The sequence below is a fragment of the Rhinolophus ferrumequinum genome, chromosome 16 (genome assembly GCF_004115265.2).
Source record: "Rhinolophus ferrumequinum isolate MPI-CBG mRhiFer1 chromosome 16, mRhiFer1_v1.p, whole genome shotgun sequence".
Taxonomy (NCBI): Eukaryota; Metazoa; Chordata; class Mammalia; order Chiroptera; family Rhinolophidae; genus Rhinolophus; species Rhinolophus ferrumequinum.
The window spans coordinates 48,141,709-48,154,808 of NC_046299.1; the positions used below are offsets into that span (position 1 = coordinate 48,141,709).

Consider the following 13,100-nt stretch of genomic DNA (forward strand, 5'->3'; position numbering starts at 1 on the left):
ACTGATTTTACAGGCTCTGTAAGGGGCTTAAACACTGGGTCTAACATTAGTTGAAGGAGGAAACTTTGTAAGAGATATGATGTGCTTAGCAGATAGTGTTGGAGGTTACTTCCCAAGTGCAGAAAGTTGACGGGGAGCAATTTTGCTGGGGGCTTATTTGGAATAAATAGGAACACTCTCGAGTTTTGAGCTGGGGTCCTGGCTCCCCCCTAAATTCTCCATGTGACTTTGGTCAGGGAACTTAACTTACCTGAGCCTCAATTTTCTCTTCTGTAAAATGGGACTTATGACCAATTTCTATACTTGCCTCCTCCTCCAATGGACACTCTGAGCCCTCAAGTGGCTTTTCATAGGGTGTGGCAGGATGAAGCTCAGGCCGCAGAGTGACCGCTGGGTGCCGTCTGCCCTATCATGTCCCAGCCAAGAGATGGTTCAAACAAATGCTGCTAAAATCTTACAGTTCTCATTCTGAGGTTGTGTACTCCTACCGTTTCCCCGAAAATAAGACCTAGCTGGGCAATCGGCTCTAATGCGTCTTTTGGAGCAAAAATTAATATAAGACCCACTATTATATTACATTACATTACATTATATTATATTATATTATATTAATTATATTGTACCCGGTCTGATAAGACCAGGTCTGATATTAAGTTTTGCTCCAAAAGATACATCAGAGCTGATTGTCTGGCTAGGTCTTGTTTTGGGGGAAACACGGTATTTAGAAACATCATTTCCGTTTGCAGCAAGCATCATCAGCTCCTATTTCACAGGGAAACAGAAATGTCATAGAGGCCTGCTGAGACCACCCTGAGCAGGAAGGGGTGGCCTCGGACTTCCGGTTGCCTGTGTCCCCTGCATCCCAGCCTGGAGCTCTCACACCTGCCAGGCTGTTTTGTATTCATCTGTCTGCAGGGATGGCTCCCTTATCACAAGAGCTGATCCCAGATCATCCCTGGAGAGGTCACTCGGAAAATAACATAATGGCTTCAGGGTCTAAATCTAGGATGACCCTGAATGGCCCTCAGCCCGCAGATCTGGGTCACATGGACCAGACTGTCTCCTCCTCCTGAGAGAACACGATGCGGCCCCTGCGTTCCAGGCCCTCAGTCCATCCTGGGCACAGGCACCGTGGGTGACAAATGCTGGGCTCAGAGCAGCGGGCTGAGGAGTAGGGGCAGGGCAAAAGGATAATAACAGTGGCCTCATACAGGTGTAAAGCACTTACAGCTTCAAAAGTCAACCAAGCTAAGGGTTTCAAACTCATTGTCCACTGAGGCCAGGCACAGATGACATAAGTGACAGAAAGAAGCAGGCTGCACAAAGGAAGGATAGGGAGGGTAGGGACCGAGACAACTGGAGAGCTCACGCCCTGCCTGATGGGGGCGCCACTCCCAGACCCACATGCTAATTGCCCCCAAGAATGCGAGCCTAGCTGCCAGGGCTCCCAGTTTTTCCCCAGACGCTATCAATCCAAAACTTAATATCTCTTGCCCAATTATTTAATAAGCCAAACAAAATCCTTTGACCTCTGACCCAGGATCTCATTTGATGTGCTGGGCCAGATAATCAAAGATGGCAAAAAGCTGTGATAGAAAAGGAGGAGCAGCTGTTCTCATTCAGTATCTCAGAGGCCAGGGCATAGACAGAGGATGTGACTTGCCACTCGGAGGGGCCGGAGGCGGGCCCAGGTCTCAGGGCACCTGGGCTGGACTCTGGCCCTCCTACCAGGCTGGGAGCAAACCTTCGGGGCCCAGGGTCACCTCACTCACTCCTCTGCCTCTGCCACCCGCAGCCGGGCTCTTACCCTGGGGACCAGGGCTCTGAGAGCAATTCCTCTCTGGAAGCCCCTCCTCCTGGGGGCCTACTGCCTTGGCCGTCTCCTTGCTGCCACCAGCCCCTGCATGTAGTCACCACCATCACGCCACCACCGCCTCCCACCGGAGCCCACGCAGGGCCTTCACTGGGTGCATGGCACTGGGGCGGGAACTGCTCCACAGCCCTGGGGTCTCTGCCTAACACTTGTTCCCACAAACCGCAGGGTGAACAGGGCCAGGCTGGCATCCAAGGCCCACCAGGGCCACCAGGCCCCCCTGGACCGAGTGGACCTCTGGGGCACCCAGGACTTCCGGGGCCCATGGGGCCACCTGTAAGTATTTTCTTCCTCTCTCCACCACCTCCCCTCCTAAGATTTGTTTCAAGAATTCTCTGGAAGCATCCAAAGTTGGCATAAGCAATGAGAACCTGGGTCCCCGCCGAATGGCAGAAGCACCTTTGCATGGCCATTGGACACGGGTGGCCCATGCAAGGAGCTGCCCGTTCTTGTCGTACTCACCTGTTGCACTCTGGTTCTGAAAACACACCTCCTGGGTCCATGATCTCGACTCCAGTCATTGCCTTCCAGGGAGAAATCACTAACAGGCTGCTCCTTTCCCAGTCTCGGCAGAGAGGAAAAAACTTCCCAGAGCCACCTTTGATGGCTATCCCCTGACTCCTGGGCGTAGGAAAACCTGAATTGAGACCACTGAGTTCTGAAGGAGGTAGCAGGGGGGTATCTAACTAGCTGGCACCCCTAACAAACATGCCTTTTCTGGTGTGTGCAGGTTTCACACTCCTAAGCCACATTCCAGCTGAGCTGGGTGCCTGGTCCACCATGGGGACCCCGCATGGAGCCTGAGGATTGGCAGGAACCACTGCTGGGAGGGGCCCAGGGGGGTCAACAGGCAGCCCCTCCAGGCAAGACCACACGCAGGCAACAGTTCAAGCCCAGTGGTCACCAAGTCACCCATTTTCAAGCCCTGGCCAAGACTTGACTCTTTCTCAGCCCAATTTAGTGGAAAAAAAGTACCAGCACAGGAGAATAACTCGCCTGGCACCTGGGCTTCGGAGAAAATGGGTTCTCTACCCAGATCTAAGACATGTCATATGTTACTGGAACGGTAAGGCTAAGGACAAAAAGTCTGTTTAATAATGTTTTTCCCACGTGGCTAAAAGCAAATAAATAAAAAACCTGTTTTTCTTTCTTATGACGAAAGCATCATACATTCATTGTGAAAATTTTGGAATATAGACAAAGAAAAATTTTAAGTGGCCTATGTTTCCATATCCAGAGTTCACCATCACTAAGGTTTTGGAGAGTCCTTCTATTTTTCTCCTTAGACATAGCTGTTCCTACACATTTCCAGGTTGATAATGTTCCGAATAATATGACGGTTTGTATCCTGTCACTTTTCCATTTACCATCGTAAACCACGCCCTTTCCTACGTCAGCGTCTCCCATGACATGGCTCTTAGGGCTGCTGGGCCTATTGATAAGAGAGTTAATGTGGTTCCCTTCTGTGAGCTATATCCTTGGACGTAAATGTCCACACATCTCTGATTGTGTTGCCCTGGAACAGAGATTCCAAGAAGTGGAATTGCTAGGTGATGCTGTACCTGCCAAATAGCCCGCGATGAGCACAACCACGTTCCCGGTCACTCCGTTTCATATCTGCGCCCGTCGGCTGGGCGACAGCTCCGGCCGACCGGCACCCAGCTTGCCTGGAGGCTGGCATCGCAGTGTGAAACCTAGCTTGCTGGGGGTCTGGCTCTCCTGCCCAGCTTGAGCCCCACAACGGATTTTAAATATTCCCATGATTTCTCCTAAGACCCCAGGGAAGGAAATTAGTCTTCCTTCCATGGGTTTCTAGATGGGAAAATGGAAAACCTGAAAGGAAGTGAAATTGAGGGAATTGAACCAAACCAAGCTGAGAAAACCAAAAAAGTGCTCAACGTTCGCTTTGCTGACCTCCCTCCGCCAAACACATTGGGCTCCCACTCACTGAATCCAAGCCAGGTGGTTTTCTTTGTTAGGTTTTTTTTTTTATATAAAGAAAAAACCCAGAAAGTGTGATTTTAAACCAATTGAAACAGACCAGACTCAGTCATCATGGTTTCCTGCAGCCCGTGTCTGCCATCCGGACCCACTCCCACAGCCGCAGTGGAGCCAGCCTTCCCTTGTCTCTCCCTTGGGCTCCCACAGGCCCTGGGCCCACACCACCTCCCCACTGCTGGCTGCCATGGTCACAGCAGCCCAGGGAAGGACACAGAGGGTTTCTCCACAGCCTGGCAGGGCCAAAGGCAAAATCAAGGCTCTACTGGGCAAGCTTGGCTTTCCAGGGAGGGGTCCCAGTTAAGAAGTGGGCGGGTGGGGATCTGGACCAAACCACACTGTCAATTTAACAGGATGCCACTGACCTCTTTTCTAATGGGCGACTACAGAGGAGATGCCCACGGCGCCCACGTGGCTCCAGAGAGGGATCTCGCCTGTTGTCCCCACGTGCCCTCAGCAGGTTTCAGATGCCTTCCCAGGGTCCTCTAGTCCACCATGTCTAAAACCCGTGATAGCTATTCAAACACTGCTCCACCTCCTGGTCTCCACTGTAATCATGACTAACCTCAACTGTTTACCAGTGGAACCCACGTCCACTTACCTTTCTCTTGCTTCCACAGGGCTTTCCTGGGCCTCCTGGACCAAAGGTGAGGGCCCCTGTGGGTGATGCACTGAGTGGGTGGGAGACTTTCCTGCAGGACGAGGGAGGCAGCACTGAAGAGCGCTGAATGAGGAGCTGAGAGGGGTCTCAGCTGAGATATGGGTCACACTTGGCTCACTTCCAAAACACTGCCCTCCTCTGGGGAATTCGTGACATCTCACAAGGATTTCATTTTTGTGTGCTCAGCCGAGCAAGTGCTATGGCTGGTATGGAAGGTGCGGTTGTGCCTCCAAGGAGCTGATACTCTAGCTGGAAACTCAAGGTTGATGGCCGGGACACTGCCACCGCATCCCAATAAAAGAGTGTTTCCTAACGGGTCAGAACTGGAAGGGGCCTTCAGGGTCATCTGGTCTCTTGTGAAACCCTACCTGGAAGCCCACGACGTCAAACAGACTCTCCCTTTGAAGCTGGGGACCCTCGGGCCCTAGAGACAAGAGGTGACAAAGCCAAACCATGTTACAAATATGGAAGCTGAGGGCCCTGGGGCCACGTGACTGGTCCACGTTGACAGAGAATGAGCGGTGGAACCAAAACTGAAACTCGGGTCTCCCGCCAAGTTGACCCTTCCCACCAGCCCTCCGCCTGTACAAGGCGGGCACTTGTTCTGAAGAGTAGAACAGCCTTTGTTACTGTTACAAGGATGGCTGGGGGTGGAGGATGGAGGATTCAGTCATGGGGAGGAAGAGGGACGGGAATGTGGAATGTGAGGGAAGAGAGCAAGCTGAAGTCTGGCATTGGGAAAACCCCTCTAATGGCCTTCTCTTTGTTTTCCCAGGGAGATCCAGGGATCCAGGGCTACCATGGCCGGAAGGTAAGAAGGAGGGGGAGGGGAGAGGGAGGAGAGGGCCCCACCCCCCAGTGGTAACCCAAGTGGGGTCTCACCATGGGGCACACAGGCTCCAGACTTGGTCGTGCACACACACTTTTGCACACACACTCACTCAGCATGAGCCTCATAATGCTTGTGAAGTTGGCTGGACAGGGGTTCATGTCTCCTCTTGGGGAAGGAGGAGGCTCTGGGAGCAGGGCCTTGTGCAAATCAGTGGCCCAGCTGGACCTCAGACCCAGAAGGGTCTCCCCTGCCAACCTAGGTGGCCACGTCTATAGCAAGGCAGGTCAGGTTCTCATTGCCCCCCACCCCCACTAAGGACCTGGGAAGTGGGAGCCAGGCAGAGCTCCGTGTTGAGCATGGTGGGGGCAGTGGGGGGAGGGGTAAGTCCCAGCCCAGCTCTCTGGCAGTTCACAGGCCAGAGAGACGGGATTGCTACACAAATAACCCTGGTGAAAGCAGACTGTGCTGACTGCTACCATCACAAAGCACTGTGTGAATACAGGGGGGTGGAGAGATTAATTCCAGGTTGGCAAGAGTTTGGGAAGTCTTCTGGGAGAAGACAGTCTATAAACTCAGTCTCAGTGAATGGTAGGTGTATCAGTTATCTAGTGCCGTGTAACAAACTATCCCAAACTTACGGGCTTAAAATGACAATTTCTCGTGATTCTGTGGATTGGTCATCTGGGAGTTCCACTGGTCTCTCCTGGGCTCACTCATGCAGTCGCATTGGATGATGGATGATGATGGGTGGAAAGGCCAGAGGGGCCAAGACAGCCCCTCCACATGTTTGGTGATTGATGCTGGCTGTGGGTTGAGTGTCTCTGTTCTCCTTCACGCAGCCTCTTGGCCCCGATAGACCACACAGCTTTCCTTATAGCATGGGAGGCCCAAGGCAGTGTTCAAAATGGGCAAGTCCCACTGTGCCTGTATCATATTTTCTGATGTCCTATTGGTCAAAGCAAGTCACGTGGCCAAGTCATTCGGGTCAGTGGGGTTGCAGGGAGGGGACTTAGCCTCTATTTCTTCTTCTTGTGGGAAGAGTAGCAAAACATTTGTGGCCATTTTTTAATTCACCACTGTGGTCCTTCAACCAGCAAATTTCAAGGGAAATGGCATTTTAGACAGGGAAACAATTTGAGCCAAAGCCCAGAGGTGGTCATTACAGTAACTATGGTAAGATAAAAATAATCTTAACAAAAGTCACCACTTACTGAATGCCTACCACGTGCCAGGCTGTCCTTCCACATAAACCTGCATTATTTCTGATCCTAAGACCACCCTATGAGGCAGGTTATTCTCCTACTTACAAATGAGGAAACTGAGGCATGACTCATAAGTGACAGAGCAGGAATTCAAATCCAGGTCGGGGTCTTTCCCGTGGTACCACCTGCTGCAAGGAGCCCATCCCGTCCTCCAGACCCTGTCTGGGAAGGCTCTGGAGCCTTCCAGAAGAAGAACAGAAGCAGGCAGAAAAGGAGAAGGTGGGGGAGGGATTTTGGAAAGGGAAGAATCACTCTGGAGAAGCACATTCCACGCACTGTGTAATCAGGCAGCTGCCATCACCACATTGTTTTACGGGTGCTTGGTGAGTGAAATGGCGAGACCTGAGAGATCTTTAATTAGTTCTGCATAAACTGAGAAGTTTGTATTGTGTCAGGAAGTAGAAATTATAGCCCCCGCGTTTGCCTCCATCCACTCACACGGACTCACAAAATTTACTGCCTCCTGGTGCAGCGCAGGGTTGGTTTTCCCATTAGCAGCCAGGCCAGCAATCTCAAGCTGCAAAGAAACTGCAGGGCCAGCAGAGGTTTCCCTGGGCTCATGGCGATACCTGCCACTGGTGTCCGTGCCATGGCGGGCGTCTGCACTCTCCTGCCAATTAGAAGTCTGGTTCATCCAGAAAGGAGCCTGGGAGTCTATGGTCCTGAGGATGGAGAGAGCTCGGCTTAGGGCTGCGGTGTCGTGATGACAGAGGACCTGATCCCATGAGTGTGACAATCCTGGCATCAGATTGAGGGACGAATCATTCAACCCTAGCTGCATTGGATTTGCAGAGAAAACCAGTGTGGTCCTGCTGACAGAGAAGCAGCTCCTGACCCCTGGAAGCCTGCTGTGGGGTGAGAAGGCTCAGGGCTGCTAGAGAAGGCTCCAGCATGGAAGGAGGAGCACGCTTCTTCAGCAGGATTAGAGGTAGCAAGTGCTGATGGGTTCCTAGGGAGGGAGGGAACCCCCCCGTCACCAGAGGTATTCAAGTAGAGGCTGGAAAATACGGGTCTGAGATGTGTTAAGAGAAGCTTCTCTATCAGATGGGAGACTGGATTCAAATCCCTTCCGGCTCAGGGAAGCTGTGGCTTCCTGGGGACAGAGTTGGTTCTATACCCCTAGAGAAGAGAAGCCCTGGCTTAGAAGGAGTCTTGGTCTCCTTAAGCCTTTGTCCAGGTCTTTCTTCATCTGCATCCAAGTTCGTCAACAAGCATCACTACCTCAGATCTCCCCAGTAACCAAGAAGGCCCTGGTCCCTTGTGCTCGGCTCTTGTTCCTCACGCTTTCTCCCTGCCAGACCAACCCCTCGGACTTTCCACAACGGCCCTTCTCCTGGAATCTGCAGGGACTGTGAGGCTGCTAGCTCCCCACCCCACACTACCTCCCAGGGTTCTGGAAGGCTCCTGCTGCCTCCACTTCTCCCAGCCTGCCTTTTCCGTAGATGCTCCTGGAGCCACCAGGTGGTCTCAGCACCCTCATCTCTGTGCTGGGACCCTGGTCCTGTCGTCACCTCAGCCACACCTCCTTTTCCAACAGAGGCCAGAGGATATGCACTGGGGACCAGTGGCCAGCAGCAGAGGGTCCGCCCCCAAGGACTTGGGGTCAGTCCTCAATATCAGGCAACTCTCAGGAGGCCTCAAGTCCCCTTCCCACTGCGCCAGCCCCACTGGGGCATCTTGGCTGCAGTGACCCCGATGCCCAGGCAGAAGTTTGCGTCCCATCAGGACTCTGAGGTGAAGAGCCTGGTGCCTGAGGACAAACGCAGCAACACTTCATGTGGCTGGTTTAGCCGAAGTTCTTTCATTCCCCATCTCATTCGGCCCTTTCTCTCCATTGCCCAGATGAGCTCAGAGAGGTTAACACTTTGCCCAAGGTTGTACAGCTGGTGAACGATCATGCTAGAATTGGAAGCTAGGTCTCCTGAGTTCTCACCCTGGTGCAGAAGTGAATGTTTGCTCAGAGAGATCTCACCCAGGCTGCGCTAATGGTGTACAGACCACCATCCGGTGTGGTTTTTCTGGGGTGTGGAAGGTTTTCCCCCAAGTGTCCTTCCTTCGTCCATCAGTTCTCTCTTTTCCTCTTTCCTTCCCCTCTCTGCTCTCTGCTTGGAGTGAGACGTGGGGAAGAGACGCTACTGACATGAAGGGCGACCCGATTACAGGAGCTGAGAGGAGTTTGCGCCCCACCGCGGGGTGGGGAGCCAGTGGCGGGGGGGTGGGAACCCCGAGCTGGGACAGGGGCCATGTGGCTGCCCTGTGCGTTCAGGCTGGGAGGGGGGCCTGTAGGGTAACGGAGGGACCCTCCACATCTGCTTCGATTGCTGAATCCCGGCAACTGGACACACATGCAGGGAGGCCTTTCTTTCAGCCCCGGGTGGAATTTAACTCTCAGCAAAGATGTTTCTCAGTCCTGTGCAGTTTGCTAATGATTAGTTCCGTCCACCACCAGCATCACCACCCCAGCAGCTGGACGCAGCCTGGCAGCCTCCCAAAGTCCAGCCAGGCCAGTGGGGCAGGCTTCCCACCAGCTCCTTGGGATCAAAGCCCAGTCTGGCCAGTGGGCCCGTGCTGCCCCACCAGCCCCACGTGGGGCCAGCGCCACTGCCTAGACACTGCGAGCATTGTTGTGTACCCATGTGGTACCTATTTGATCCAAATTTATGACATCGATCTACTTTAAATATGTTGCAAAACGCAAAGTGTGTTTAAAACATTACCACCCAGGCTCTCTTTCAAGAGGATTGATGAGTGTTGTCAGACTGCATGTGGATCACAAACCTGGTGAGAGCTTATCTCTAAGCGCATCGGAGCTGGGCTTCTGTCTCCGCTGTGGGGAGGGGGCTGCGTTTGACGCATGTGGCGGTCTGGGTGTTAAGCCTCCATCCGGGTTTGCATGAAGGACGGTAGCTGAGCACACAGTCCCCTCCTGCAGGCTGCGGGCTGTGCGTTTGCAGACCAGAGGAGGCAGGATGTGAGAGCCTTGTGCTGGAGCAGCTTATAATGCAGTCCCTTCTCTGGAGTTTGGGGGGCTTATGAGAAACAGGGGCTCTCAGGGAGGAGGGCCAACTGGGATGGCTAGGGCATGGGGAGCAGAAGCTCACCCACCCAGCGCATCTCAGCCCTCGGGCCTCGGCCAGGCCACCCCTTCTCCTCATCGGTCCTCGGTCCTTCTACAAAAGGGCGTGATCGTTCTGATCGGCCAGTCAGAGTAAGGGACCATGTGGGTGGACACACTTCTGTAGAATGAGCGCCAGCATTATTATATCTGCCTTATGCGGCCTCTTCCACGTGGCAGGCTGTGTAAGAAGCACTTCGCATGTACCACCTCACTGGACCTTTAAAATAACCCTGTGAGGTAGGTTTTATTCTTCTCTCCGATTGACAGATAAGCAAACTGAGGTTCACAGAGGTGAATCCCTGATGGTCTACAACAGCTAGGAAGTAGTGAAGCCAGGTCTGTCTGACCCCAAAGCTTTGCTCTACATGACTTCACTACCTGGATCTTTTGAGCCCTGGGGGAACCCCATGATTTCTAGTAGGCGTTCCCCGCTTCTCCTTCACTAGAAAGGAGAGGTGGGAGTTGAGCTCTTTTCCTTCTTGTGAGAAAAATATTGTGGCTGGGTTCAGGCATTTCTCTGAGCCTCCCAGTCTGTCTGAACAGTACCTGGAGTGTTTACAGCAGAAAGCGTGGGGCACTTGGTGTGTTTTAGTTGAAGAACCAAGGAAGTGCAGTGTTTTGCCCGTTGGCACTGATTCCACCTGAATGATTCCTGCAGGGAGATGGCGTGGTCCCAGGGCTTCCAGTAAAGCCGGGAGAAGGCAGCTTGTCTCAGCCCTTCACCACAGCTATTCCTGAAACTTTCCTGCACCCCTCTGGTTCCCAGAGAACCTGAGCAACCCCAGGCTTCTCTCTGGCCCCCATGCAGCACAGAGCTCTGTACAGCTGGAAGCTGTAGACACAGGAGCCTTCTGGTATGGGGACAGCACTTTCTTTCAAAGCCACAAAATCCCAGTGAGGACAGCCAGACCATTTAAATTAAAGCAGCTCAGGGAGCTGAGACCTGGGCTCCAGATCTGAGGCCCCCGGGGTCCTGACAGGACCCCCGCTCTGCCTGTCTACAGCCCTCCAGCCTGTGCTCTCTGGGCCCCATTTCTCCTGCACTCCCAGATCCCCAGGTTAATTAGAGCTGACTTTGCTTTCTGGAACTGACTACAAAATCAACCGATCTCAAGTCAAGATTATAAGCCAGCCGCCTTTCCAAAGCCTGGGCTTCGATGGGGTGCCTGACCCCGGTAATTCCCCAGATCACTTCCTGCCGGCCCTAATTACCGGAGGACCTGGCATTTCCGTGGTTCCAGACCTCTCCAGTCTGGAGCTGGCTAGGGCAAGGAACAGGGAACTGAGCTGCCTTTTTCCTGGAAGGGAGTCCTGAGAACTAGTGAGGGGAGATAAAGACATCAGCCCTCCTCACCCACCTTTTCCAGCCCAGGAAAGGGCCCTGGTCCAGGCCTGAGGCCTGAGCGGTCTGCTGGCGTGCACCCCAGTCCTCCAATCCCCACACTCAGACAGGCCTTTCTCCTCCCCTGCAGAGAACAAAGAGCCTATGTGTGGAGCTGCTTCAGCCCAGCCCCCGACCCCCCACCCCCAGAGCTGGGCTGCAGCGGGCCTTACGTTAGGGAGGTCCATTCATCTCCCTGTGCTTCGCTGGCCTGACCTTTGCTTGGCTGGGGAGCTGACCTTGAAGCCCCCCACTGCCTTCCAGACTACTGTCTTCTTGCCAAGTCCCTGTTCAACAAACAGTAAATCACCAATTAAGAGGCCGTTCCCACTGGACGGGAGCATGGCCCGTGTGTGCCCCAAGGAGCTCACTTCCATCCTGTCATCTCAGTAAAGGATGGATCCTCGCACCTGGAAGCGGGACCAGCATAGAAAACCTATTAATACTGTAGTGTGTGCATGTGCAGGGCCCAGCTGGAGAGTCAGTGGTATTATAAAAGTTGGGGCTGGGATGGGCCCTCAAGGTCATTCAGGCAGCCCCCCTCTCTATCCAGCTGTGCTTACCTAGAGCTTTCTTAGCCACAATGACTGAAATCTACTGTGGGGACAGAGTCCCAGAGAGCAGTTTCCAGGCTCTCGACCTCACGTGGAAAGGTGCTGGCTCGGGTAGTAGATGGCCATCAGCTGTGACTAGTTGGCCGTCAGCTGTAACCGGTTAGCCATTAGCCACTAATATAACTGCTGTGGCTACGCTGCTTGGTTGCTTGGCAGAGGAGCGGATGGCAGATTGTGGATTGTGTGGCTCCTGCTTCCTGTGTCTCCAACCCAGCCACCAGCGAGACTATAGTGGTATGACACCCCTATCTGTGGCGCCGTGGGTGTTCCTTTTTGGCCTCACCATGTCCTGCATTCTTGTGTGGGGAGCGGGACCAGAGTCCCTGCATTACCTCCACACCTTATGGACCAGCGATCAGGCATTGGTTGTCAGCACCAAGATTAAAGAGCCAGCCCCGCCCCGGGGTCACAATCCTGGCTCCACGGCAGCCTGTGCCTTCCATGCTCTGTGCATCTGGGCAAGACGCTTTGTAATGCTCAGGCACCCACTTCTCCACAGCAGGATGACTCAGATTGGGGGTCTGAGAACCACTGGGGGAGCCTCTGGGGTCCCCGCTGGGAAGACATGGGAAAGCAAAGGTAGAGGGGATAAATTGGGGCCCTGGGCCTTTGAAAGACTAGGAGATCTCCCTCCACACCTAGGACGAAGGCATTGGTGAGTCAATGGGTCTAAATCAGCCCAGTTCCAAACTGAAACTTTTTGAACAGGTACACTTTTAAGAAGAAAAATGGGAAAGAAGGAGCCTCTGGATAGACTCTCACAAAGACATACCAGGAGGGAAAGCTCTGTGAACACTCCTTGTCCTCCTTTTAGCAATAGCTGCCAGAAACCCTTCCCCTTGCTCCCTGCAAACGAGTACGCTTACCCCACAGCCACTCTGGAGTCCTTGACAATGACTCACTCCCTCTCACCTCCATTTTTTCACTGTCCAGGAGTCAATGTCTTCTGGTGCAGGACCAGCCCAGTTCCCAGTTCAGAGGTCAGATGGAGACAAGCCCCGGAGAAAGGAAACTGATGAGCGTAGACTGACCCTGCAGGACGGGGTCAGTGGGGGCACCCCTGCTTCCTGCCCAGCAAAGGGCTGAGAGTGAGGGCAGCCCTGATCTGGGGATCAAGGGAGCCTGGGTCATTTGCAGACTTAAGAGACTTGACCCAGGGCGGAGGGAAGGGGCGAAGGTCAGCCGCTAATGAGGAGAGCTTCCTCCTTAGGGGGCTTCAAGGGGCCCGGCTTTCCCTGGAGGGTGTGGTTGTGTCTTTACACACAAGCCAACAAGGGCTAAAGACAAAGCCAATTAGCTGGAAAGCCTTGCTCCCAGGTTCTGCTCTGCATGGCTCCGGTGGGGACTGGGGACAAGCCCAG

General features: G+C 53.6%; 1 protein-coding gene across 1 annotated transcript in view; it reads left to right on the forward strand.

Annotated features, from left to right (window-relative positions):
• Window positions 1–13,100, forward strand: part of COL13A1 (collagen type XIII alpha 1 chain) — a 74,330-nt gene that overhangs the window by 20,026 nt on the left and 41,204 nt on the right. Inside the window, exons 10-12 of the mRNA XM_033130873.1 lie at window positions 2,042–2,149; window positions 4,492–4,518; window positions 5,308–5,343. Coding sequence (XP_032986764.1) covers window positions 2,042–2,149; window positions 4,492–4,518; window positions 5,308–5,343 — 171 coding nt within the window. The remainder of the gene's footprint in view (window positions 1–2,041; window positions 2,150–4,491; window positions 4,519–5,307; window positions 5,344–13,100) is intronic.